The 11,385-nt window shown below is 43.5% G+C and overlaps 1 protein-coding gene and 1 long non-coding RNA gene across 6 annotated transcripts; one reads left to right on the forward strand and one right to left on the reverse strand.

Moving 5' to 3' along the window:
- Window positions 1-19: 19 nt before the first annotated feature.
- Window positions 20-9,083, reverse strand: LOC112249928 (hippocalcin-like protein 1). Of its 5 annotated transcripts, none has more exons than XR_006083348.1 (5): window positions 8,851-9,083; window positions 2,932-3,668; window positions 1,561-1,666; window positions 1,117-1,289; window positions 20-1,057 (listed from the first exon to the last, which is right to left on the reverse strand). XR_006083348.1 is itself a non-coding variant. In XM_024419667.2 (4 exons), exons 2-4 carry the CDS (start codon window positions 3,307-3,309, stop codon window positions 1,192-1,194), a joined length of 582 nt encoding a protein of 193 aa, XP_024275435.1. In that variant the 5' UTR covers window positions 3,310-3,662; window positions 8,851-9,083; the 3' UTR covers window positions 1,036-1,191. The 5 variants fall into 5 exon arrangements, 3 of the variants coding, with proteins under 3 accessions (XP_024275435.1, XP_024275434.1, XP_024275437.1); XR_006083347.1 differs by having other exon boundaries at window positions 20-161; window positions 442-1,289; XM_024419667.2 differs by having other exon boundaries at window positions 1,036-1,289; window positions 2,932-3,662.
- On the forward strand, window positions 1,221-1,748 carry LOC121846484. The gene is made up of 2 exons (XR_006083349.1): window positions 1,221-1,312; window positions 1,612-1,748. It is a non-coding gene; the product is annotated as an uncharacterized LOC121846484 (long non-coding RNA).
- Window positions 9,084-11,385: the final 2,302 nt, after the last annotated feature.

Below are 11,385 nucleotides of genomic sequence, written 5' to 3' on the forward strand. Positions count from 1 at the left end.
TCTGAAGTAAACAACAAAGTTACATTTGTTTTTTTATTTCTGATGTGCTTCTGGAGCAGCAGGCTAAAAACAGGTTTGCGGTGTAGTTTTCGGGGTCAGGGTCCCCAAAGTGTGCTTATTGGGACCTGGGATAATCCACTCTGTTGGCAAGCCCTGTGGAGCTAAACAAACCAGTGACTGCAAAACATTACAAGATACTGGTTTTAATACAACATCACTGGAACTTTCTGTACAGCTGGGTATTAAAACATTCATTTTCAAAATTCCTGTGCTGCAGAAACGGTATATAGTGAAAAACATTTTTGAATGTGCCTAACTAATATTACATTTAGAGCAAAGGTCGCAATGAGACGACCCATGGTTTTTACGTGTTAATAATTTAGCAGATAATTAGGGATAAGTGTCTTGCTCAAGGGCACATCGACAGATTTTTTTTTTTACCTAGTCAGCTCGGTGATTCAAACCAGCAACCCTTCAGTTACTGTCCCAACGCTCTTAATTGTTAGGCTACCTGCCGCTCCAGGTTGACGTACAAAATATTGGTTTTGGTTGATTTCTTCTTACTGTGACACATCAGGGGAAAAAGTCATAATACTTAGTGTAATAATACATTCAGTACAAATATTTAGATATGGCACTTCACCTTGACTAAAGTACGGCAAGCAAAAATAAAACATTAAGTAAAACATTTGCAAGGAAATGTCATAAGAGTCTATTCAGTGGTACTGTGGGTGTAAAATTTGTTTCAAGATGCAAAACATATATCGCTGTAGAATGCATGAAACCGCTGCATTGGGATATTGGAAACTGCTATCCTGGTCCCAGATCTGTTTGTTCTGTCTAGCAAACTCCATGCAATAGAGAGAAAAAACAGATCTGGGATCAGGCTAGGGAACTACTGATGATGTAAACAACAAGACATGGAATGAAAGAATATAAAATGGCTGCCTGATATGGGTGTTGTAATGACAACTGTGCCTCTTCCACCTCTTTCTCGTGTGTGTGTGTTGGATGGGGGATGATACAGTGATCTCCACTTTCCTGTCTTCAGAACTATGTGTGTGTGTTGGATGGGGGATGATACAGTGATCTCCACTTTCCTGTCTTCAGAACTATGTGTGTGTGTGTTGGATGGGGGATGATACAGTGATCTGAAGACAGAAAAGTGGAGAACTATGTGTGTGCTTGTCTTCAGAACTGGCGAGAGGTCCCCTGGTCAGATTGCAGGAGCCGGACGATGGAAGGGTCACTCTTGGCACCTTTGATGAACTCCTCCAGAGAGAGTTTGCCTATAGTCCAGAAGAGACCCCAGGTTAGCAACACACACTACACTATAAACACCAAAAATCACATTATTTGCACAGCAGGGGGAACCTCTGAACGAGGTCACCAGAAATCCATACTGTTTCAATACACAGACATAGCACATAAGAGCTCAAGTGAAATACCCATTCAAGACATACTGTAGGCTCGGGTTTTGTGGAATCAAGTTTGCACTGTAAGTGATTGTCACTAGAACAAGTCAAAGAACAAGATGTTTAAAAGCAAAGAAAAACTCACCGTCTTTGTCTACGTCCATCTGTCTGAAGATTTTATCTGTCCGTTTCTCAGGCGTCGACTCATCTTCTGGCATCTTCATCACTGAGGACACCATCTTGTAGATCGCCTGCGGAAGGAAGAAGAATGTATCTTGGGCAAAACAGTTTCATAAAGCTCATAAGGTATTAAAAAGTTACATTCTTCAAGAATCAATGTGTATACAGTTTGACCATTAAACAACAGGGTAAATCGCAAAAAAATATTCAATGTTCTCTGTCAGAATGGAACTATTCTGCAGTCACCTGGAAAAATCCTCACGGGGTCTCTGGCTTTATAAAAATATCAATGAGACAGGAGCATATGGTCTGAGGACACTTTAACAAGGGAATTTGTTTATTCAGGTTTGTTTGTATCAGCACCACACACAATCGCCTGAGCCAACACTGATACGAGACATGCTGCTCAGGCCACGATGGTGGGGAGAGCAAATATCACCATGTTGATAAAGGATAATAAAAGGAGAACAAGTAGCAGCCAATGTTCATGACTTGTGGTGAAAATATGTTTATGATATCACGGATGTGAGTAATAAAGAACATACCACTCAGATATATACAGTAAAAGAAAAGTTGTAAATAGGAGAGAGAGATCCCGTCGAATGTCTTCCGAAACCACAGTGAAAAGTATGGCAATTTAAAGGTAGACTCAGCAAGATGACGTTGCAACGAGCAACACCGCAGATATTGAGATGAGCGCCATGCAAGACTTTGCTCTCACATGGTCACACAGAGTATCTGCACGGGTGCGCTTCACGCTACAGTGTGGTAGCTATGGAGGAGAAAGAAACGCACACCTGTTTAGGCAAAGTGCTGGCTAGCAGAGTAGAATACTTGAGAAAGAAAAGAAGCTCAGATCCAGACAGATTGTCTATCAAAACCTTGGTTATTAAATTATTGCATCTGAGCTCCTAGAGTGAGGCTTTCCTTTTCTTTTTCAAGCTATGGGATCAAAACATCAAATAAGTTTAGCCTTGTGATTAGTTGTTGCGGAAATTGACCGGATATTGTCCTTACTTTGTGCATGCAACGACATATCGACACGTCTACCATTAATATGGCCATCTATCAGTCATTTTTATCCAAAGCAACGGACAGAACTATCAACATTGACAATGACACATATTCAGAATATGTGGTACATGCAGGAATCACACCCACAACCCTGGTACTGATAGCACCATGTACTGTTAGAATAAAAGGTGCTTCCTAGAACTAAAAATAGTTATTTGGCTATTCCTGTTGGGACACTCAATGGAAAACCCTCAGAGGTTTATTGAAAAAGGTTCACTGAGCCATCAGAACCACCTCACCTCATTGGTAGACTACATCTCACCTGTACAATCTCCAGCATCTCAGCCCGGCTGATGTAACCGTTCCCGTCCAGGTCATACATACTGAAGGCCCAGCGCAGCTTCTGCTCCAGGCCGCCGCGCGACGTAACGCTCAGCGCAATGATGAACTCCCGGAAGTCAATGGTGGCGTCGCCGTTGGTGTCGAATGTCCGGAAGACGTGCTCGGCGAACTTGGAAGCGTCACCATACGGGAAGAAGTTGGCGTAGATCTTCTTGAACTCTTCGACGGTCAGGTGGCCCGTGGGGCAGTCTTTGAGGAAGCCTCTGTACCATTCCTGAAGCTCGTGGTCAGAAAACTCTGTGTTCTCGCGCAGGTCATTCAGCACTTCGGGACGCAGTTTGCTGTTCTGTTTCCCCATGACTAGCTCTCTGCAACAAAGTTTAGAACCTCAAGGGTCTTTCCTGGTTAAATTACGGTGAAAGTCTACTGGGCTGCTAGTCTTGGGACCTAATCTCCACCACGCAGGACTGCAGGTCCCCCTTCTGCTCTCTTCAAGATGTCTGGCTGGTTGCAGGTCCCCTTCTGCTCTCCTCAAGATGTCTGTCTGGCTGGTTGCAGGTCCCCTTCTGCTCTCCTCAAGATGTCTGTCTGGCTGGTTGCAGGTCCCCTTCTGCTCTCCTCAAGATGTCTGTCTGGCTGGCTGCAGGTCCCCTTCTGCTCTCCTCAAGATGTCTGTCTGCTGGCTGGCTGCTCGATCAATGTCCTCTTCCTCTGTTCCTACGGGAAATGGAACACTCTCATTAGGAACATCAAGTGAAACCAGTGATGGTGCGGTTTTGATTAAACCAATTTGTCTGGATGTTGTGTAATAACTTGAGGTTGAAGAACCACCTCAAACAGCCCAATGTTGATTCACTGAATGATGGTTATTATAAACTGGGTGGTTCGAGCCCTGAATGCTGATTGGATGACAGCCGTGGTATATCAGACCGTATACCATGGGTATGACAAAACATTTATTTTTACTACTCTAATTACGTTGGTATCCAGTTTATAATAGCAATAAGGCACCTCGGGGGTTTGTGATATATGGCCAATATACCACTTTTAAGGGCTGTATCCAGGCACTCCGCGTTGCGTTGTGCTTAAGAACAACCCTTAGCCATGGTATATATACACCACACCCACTTGTGCGTTATTGCTTAATTATAACGTTTGACCGAAGAGGCTTTGAACAGCCTATGAGCAGTAGCAGAGTGATACTGATAAGATGACAACTGAGATGCTCCGAGTGCCACTCGGGAGGGCGAGACCTGGTCTCCGAGGCAACCATTTGAATGCCCTCACGCGGTGAGAATTTATCGACCGTTTGCCATGCGATGGAAGGAGAGTGGCTGGGAGCATTCTAGGATTCAATACGTCAGTCTTGTCTCTCAAAAAGGTCAGCACGGCACAAGAAGCTGTTGTTACCTCAGAAGCCAGCCAACCATTACATAATCCAGGTAACTAGGTTAGGCCATGTGGGAGGCAGTTACACACACAGCCAGGGGTCTTCAGTTGTATGTGTGTGTGTGTGTGTGTGTGTGTGTGTATGTATGTGCAAGGGAGAGTGAGGGAGAGAAAGAAAGTGTGTGAAAAAGAGGGGAATAACAGGGTATCACAGCATATTGGTTGTTTAACACAGATTTACAAGAGAACGCATCTAATTAGCCTACTGGGAAAATTGAAAGAAATTTGCCACTGCAGGGGGCTTCTTTGGCCTTTTTGAGGGCATCATTGTAAAAGTGTGTGTGTGCACGCGTACGTGGTGTACATGTATCCTTGTGTGTGAGAGAGAGAGAACTTGCAATAGAAAAAGTAATATGTATCAAAGGAAAACCCTAATTTCTAGGTAGGCTATACCATGGGAGCCGCGGTGACTGCACACACATGGCACACATTTAATGACACATTATATAACACTTCCTCTCCCTGCACTTTACCAACAAAGCTTTTATTGGCCAGAGAGAGGAAAGGTCATATGATCCTGTTCTCTCATTACCTCTCTTTCTCTGTTTACCTCTCTTTCTCTCTGTCCTCTGAGGTTATTGGCACAGGACAGATCATACCAGAGACAGTAGCAGAGGACAGAAACTAATTGGGCTTGTGACTGTGCTCTAACAAGCTTCTCGAGAGTCCTTAATGTACACAGTCCTTAATGTAATTTTCTGCAGTTTTCTCGATCTGAGTCGCAATGTAAACGGATCTCTAAGGGGGCGAGTGGATTGGGAGTAGCCTGAACTCTCCCTGTCACACCACCACTAGCCCTAGCTTGGTTTACAGCTGTGCAAAGCTGGGAATGAAACATCACAGACACACACACCCATCCAGAGCCCGACCGCACCCTCTGGCCCCAGAGTTTAACACCCCCGGGAAGCAACAGGCAGCGCCTCCCCTGGACTGGGTCACATGGTCACATGGACGGTTTTCCACGCCAGCTCACTGTGCTTGGCAGGGCTAGGTCAGACATAAACACAGGCGTTGCTATTTATTCCCTACTTGCACACAAACCCACAAGACATCCGAAAAGATTCCATTCCAGATAGAAATGGCTGTTATTTTTTTAACTTCTAATTTTAAAGTTTAAAAAAACGCTTAGTAGCCTACACTCCAATAGATGCCCATGAAGTATCCACTTTATCAAACTGGTATATGATAATGCATTATATAGCACAACCCTATAGCAACAATGTCATGTAGTAATTTTTAAAGATTTTGCTGGATAGCAATGCAGGTTTACACACAGTGAAGGATGGGCCTATGTTTGTTAAAAGCACTGTCTTCCTTTGCAGATGTCTTACTGAAAAGGAGCAACATAGGGAAGAACTGTAAGCTATGTGGATCTCCTCTCAGACCTAGAACAATAAGTTCTACAAAATGGTAGTCATGCACATACCGTGTCAGTGGCAGATATCTACCCAGTCTGGTGCTTGGCAGGTTACACAGCATTACATTTGACAGGTGTTTTCACAGCTAGAACCTTAGCCTAATACTGCCAATTCAAATGATGTATTCAGTGCCATGAACAGAAGTTGGGATGGCAATCTAGCCCTGTTTTCTTGTGTATAGAAAGTATTTGGCTGTGATTCAAACAAACTGCAACGTTCACTTAACAGATTATTAATGTTTGAGCCAACATTCACAGCTTTTACCACGAAAAAATGGTATGAAGTGTGGTACCACGTCAGCACGTTGCAGTTTGTCTTTGTCTGTCTTTATGGCATGAAGGTGGCAGTATAATGCATTTTCCCTTCCTCCTTGTAGACTTTATCATGGTGGAGATGGTAGAAAATGTTACTGACTGGTGCTATTTGGATTGCTGTCATACCTTGTCCATAGACTGCTTACAGGGTAAGCAAACCAATATGTCATTTGGGTGAACTATCCCTTTGCTATTTTTCCCCATTGCGTTCCAACAGGTATTCAAGCAGGTGGCGTCACTCCTATGCGAAGTGCAGACGGTTCATTGTGCTCTCTGTTGTAAGATGATGCTTTTTTTTACCAACCAGAAAAAATGGTTTAGTTTGCGTCTTTTCATATGCCGATAGAACCACACTTTTGATTTGTTTGTGGGAAAAGAACAGGCCTCACTAAGTTCACATATGAACTCCAGTGACATCCATTAGGCCTATGTTCTGAGATTGTGAAACTGGTTGTCCCCTATTAAACCTAGATTCCTTCCACAGCACGTTCACACCATGAGCAGCCCCGTGAGATTATTATTTCACATTCAATGCTTGCGTCCCAAAAGGCACCCTATTCCTTATTTAGGTCTAGTGCACAGCCCTATGGAACCTGGTCAAAAGTAACGCACTACATTGGAATAGGGTGCCATTTTGGGCACAACCAATGTCTGCCTTTCCTCTCAGTAACACGGCAACAGTCTTTCTCTTGTTGCTCTGGCTCTACCACTTACTGTAGTCTGCAGAATCACCCCCCCCATCCCGATCAACCCTTTACCCAATAACCATGGCTGCCGTTGTTCCACTTTTTCCACTGGCTAATGAAAATATTTGCACAGCTTCCAGATTCCACACACTCACACGGCATGCATTTCCACGACTGGGGAGTCCTGTCCCACCTCTGACCCCCGAAAGTTCCACTCTCTTCCATTTCTAATGGTATGTAGCAAATCATCAGGTCCAGTAAATCACACATGACTCTAGTAACCCCTAACCCCAGTGTTGGTGACCGTTGCCTTGGAGCTCGTTACCTTACACATGGCCTACAGGCAGGCTTAGTGACATCATCACATGCCGGGGGAGACCCCATCCCCTACAGGCAGGCTTAGTGACATCATCACATGCCCCATCCCCTACAGGCAGGCTTAGACCCATGCCGGGGATCCCCTACAGGCAGGCTTAGTGACATCATCACATGCCGGGGGAGACCCCATCCCCTACAGGCAGGCTTAGTGACATCATCACATGCCGGGGGAGACCCCATCCCCTACAGGCAGGCTTAGTGACATCATCACATGCCGGGGGAGACCCTGACTGGTGTCAAAAGATTCCCTCCAACACAAAGCACCATCTCTCTCCGGTTGCAGTGAACCAGATGATCACACTCAAAACAAACAGCAGGCTGTTAACCATTTGGAGAATTCCCAGTATCCCCCCAGAATAGCATTGTTGGCAATGGCGCGCCGTTTAATGATGTCTGTCAGGGGGCGTCAACATGCACATTTCCCATTGCTAACTACTGCTCCAGAGATGGATTGGACAGAGAAAATACTATTTGGTCCGTCTGTATTTATCATAGCGTTTTGCTGGGAATGCAAATAGCCAATCCATCATGTGATGTGCTTGGGGAGAGAGAACCCAGTTAGACAGCGTACTGGCATTGAAAATCTCATTACCGTAGCATGCTGTGAAGCTGACTGGGCTTCAATTAAATATGTAAATATGAACTTAACGTCTTTATGGAAGACTACCGTTAGTCACTCATTCACACCTCTCTGTCAAAGTTGGCTGTGATGAGACTTTTGAGAAAAGGTCAGGAGGGGAAAAGACATTTCCAAACCATTCTCACTCCCATCTGTGTGTGAGGTTTACTGAGGCAGTGTCAGAAAAGCATGAACTGTAGCAGACATATATAGTCCCTTGACACACCTGTCTCCACGGCAACACCATGGTGCTAAGGCTGACTTATGCAAGGGAGGAGGCAGTAACTAACGACTGGGGCACGTCTCCAACTGGGCACAGCATTCAAAGCATTGCAGATATGAATGGAGCACATAGAACCACAGACACATATCTGAATTCTACTTGTTAGAAAAGAGGGTTCATTCTTGTACTAGTTGTACCTGATACATTCTGAACATCCTGTTGTTATCTCCAAATAAATGACAGTGACTTGAGCGAAGAAAAAAACATTATTGTGTAGAATATGACACAATGTGATGATGTCTTCAACCATAATCCTCTCAATGTTTTTATAAATTATTTTATATTTCCAACAAAAAAAAAGCTATGACATCGACTTTGACTATTGCCACACCTTACATAAAGCAGATAATATGCCATTATATTTTCCTAGTCCACAATAACCCCCATATGAGCTTCTCTCTGCTGCAGAAAACACCACTGTGACAAGATGTACATACGCATGATCAGATATCTAACCATGGCAAGAAAGTTGCCGATTTTAAACTACAGTCTGAAGGACGCAAGATTAGGCACATAAATGCATCGCCATATTGAGCCAACATCGAGCATATAACATGATTAAAATAAATATCGAACTGTCAACAAACTCAACGTTTTATACTTAGTCCTGGCATACGATGTTGTGCTGTCGGCTGAAGATGGGTAGGCCTATTCAGTCCGGTTGTGTCCAAGTTGCGGCTCAATACCGTTAACTTTTATTTCTAACGCTTCAACAGAAAAACTCAACTCAAGTAAATTAAGGTTACAATTACCTTGAGATGGTATAAGCAACCGTATTCAGTCTGAACATTAAACTATTGAAAGGACTACACAACTAAAAAGTATTTTTGAAGGAAGTTCTGTTTTAAAATATATTCAGAGATCAGGATAAACAACTTCTTCATGCAACGCTGGTTCCTCATTTTGCATGATATACGACACATACACGGCTGCTCTGCTTTACCCGGACTCGCCCAATTCTCTCGTGGGGGATATCTTTTCTATCTAATAGCAGTCGTTTTACTTTTATACTGCCTCTTAGTGGCATTTGATAGGCTACTTTATTATTATTTTTTAACTCTTTCCCGCAATGGAATGTATGTAGGCCTTCGGTAATAAATTCTCAAATATATTACTGCCAAAAGGCCCCTCCTACTTGGATATAGAACAATCCACACTCGCTACCACAAGATTTGCTCTGCTGATACAGTAGCGGGAACGTAACAGTAACTGTTGGGCCTAATACAATCTGCAGGTCCAATGGAAGGATATCTGATCGGTGTGGGTATTTAATCGCACATTGTGGATTTGTTTAAACGTTTGGTGTTAGTCTTGCAACCGTATCATATTACACTCATTATTTATTTCATAAGAAGTTTGGACTACATTGCTATAGTAAATACTGTACTAATATAAATTCATAGGAACATTGCATTCTATGTGTCAATTCCATTGTTATGAAGTCAGTTAACGACCCTTGTTGAATATAAAAGGCCTAGGCCTATAGAATGTACTTTAAGAATGGACAAAAGTTTTGAGAATGACACAAATATTAATTTCCACAAAGTTTGCTGCTTCAGTGTCTAGATATTTTTGTCAGATGTTACTATGGAATACGGAAGTATTTTATTGACAATTACATGAAGTTGATGCAAATAATCAATATTTGCAGTGTTGACCCTTCTTTTTCAAGACCTCTGCAATCCGCCCTGGCATGCTGTCAATTAACTTCTGGGCCACACTGATGGCAGCCCATTCTTGCATATTCAATGCTTGAAGTTTGTCAGAGTTTGTGTGTTTTTGTTTGTCCACCCGCCTCTTGAGAATTGACCACAAGTTCTCAATGGAATTAAGGTCTGGGGAGTTTCCTGGCCATGGACCCAAAATATCGATGTTTTGTTCCCCGAGCCACTTAGTTATCACTTTTGCCTTATGGCAAGGTGCTCCATCATGCTGGAAAAGGCATTGTTTGTCACCAAACTGTTCCTGGATGGTTGGGAGAAGTTGCTCTTGGAGGCTGTGTTGGTACCATTCTTTATTCATGGCTATGTTCTTAGGCAAAATTGTGAGTGAGCCCACTCCCTTAGTTGAGAAGAAACCCCACACATGAATTGTCTCAGGATGCTTTACTGTTGGCATGACACAGGACTGATGATAGCGCTCACCTTGTCTTCTCCGGACAAGCTTTTTTCCAGATGCCCCAAACAATCGGAAAGGGGATTCATCAGAGAAAATGACTTTACCCCAGTCCTCAGCAGTCCAATCCCTGTACCTTTTGCAGAATATCAGTCTGTCCCTGATGTTTTTCCTGGAGAGAAGTGGCTTCTTTGCTGCCTTTCTTGACACCAGGCCATCCTCAAAGTCTTCGCCTCACTGTGCGTGCAGATGCACTCACACCTGCCTGCTGCCATTCCTGAGCAAGCTCTGTACTGGTGGTGCCCCGATCCTGCAACTGAATCAACTTTAGGAGAAGGTCCTGGCGCTTGCTTGACTTTCTTGGGCGCCCTGAAGCCTTCTTCACAACAATTGAACCACTCTCCTTGAAGTTCTTGATTATCCAATAAATGGTTGATTTAGGTGCAATCTTACTGGCAGCAATATCCTTTCCTGTGAAGCCCTTTTTGTGCAAAGCAATGATGACAGCATGTGTTAACTTGCAGGTAACCATGGTTGACAGAGGAAGAACAATGATTCCAAGCACCACCCTCCTTTTGAAGCTTCCAGTCTGTTATTCGAACTCAATCAGCATGACAGAGTGATCTCCAGCCTTGTCCTTGTCAACACTCACACCTGTGTTAACGAGAGAATCACTGACATGATGTCAGTTGGTCCTTTTGTGGCAGGGCTGAAATGCAGTGGAAATGTTTTTGGGGGATTCAGTTCAGAGGGACTTTGCAATTCATCTGATGTACAGTGCATTTGGAAAGTATTTAGACTCTTTGACTTTTTTGGTACCCTTCCCCATATCTGTAACTTGACTAAATCCTGTCTCTGAGCTCTACGGATAATTCCTTCGACCTCATGCCTTGGTTTTTGTTCTGACATGCACTGTCAACTGATGTGATCATTTTCAAAAATAGTATAACCCTTGAATGAGTAGGTGGTCTTAAACCTTTGACTGGCAGTGTATTGTTGTAAAGTTTTTTGTATGTAATGTCTTTTTCATTATGTGTCAGACCCCAGTAAGACTAGATGTCGCTAATGGGAATCCTAATAAATCAAATCCCGAACTAATGCCTAGGTTTTAGCTCAGTAGGCTAAAACATCTTGTTGCACACAAATAACCTGGTTACAAACCCAATTGACCC

This window comes from Oncorhynchus tshawytscha, linkage group LG05 (assembly GCF_018296145.1).
Source record: "Oncorhynchus tshawytscha isolate Ot180627B linkage group LG05, Otsh_v2.0, whole genome shotgun sequence".
NCBI lineage: Eukaryota > Metazoa > Chordata > Actinopteri > Salmoniformes > Salmonidae > Oncorhynchus > Oncorhynchus tshawytscha.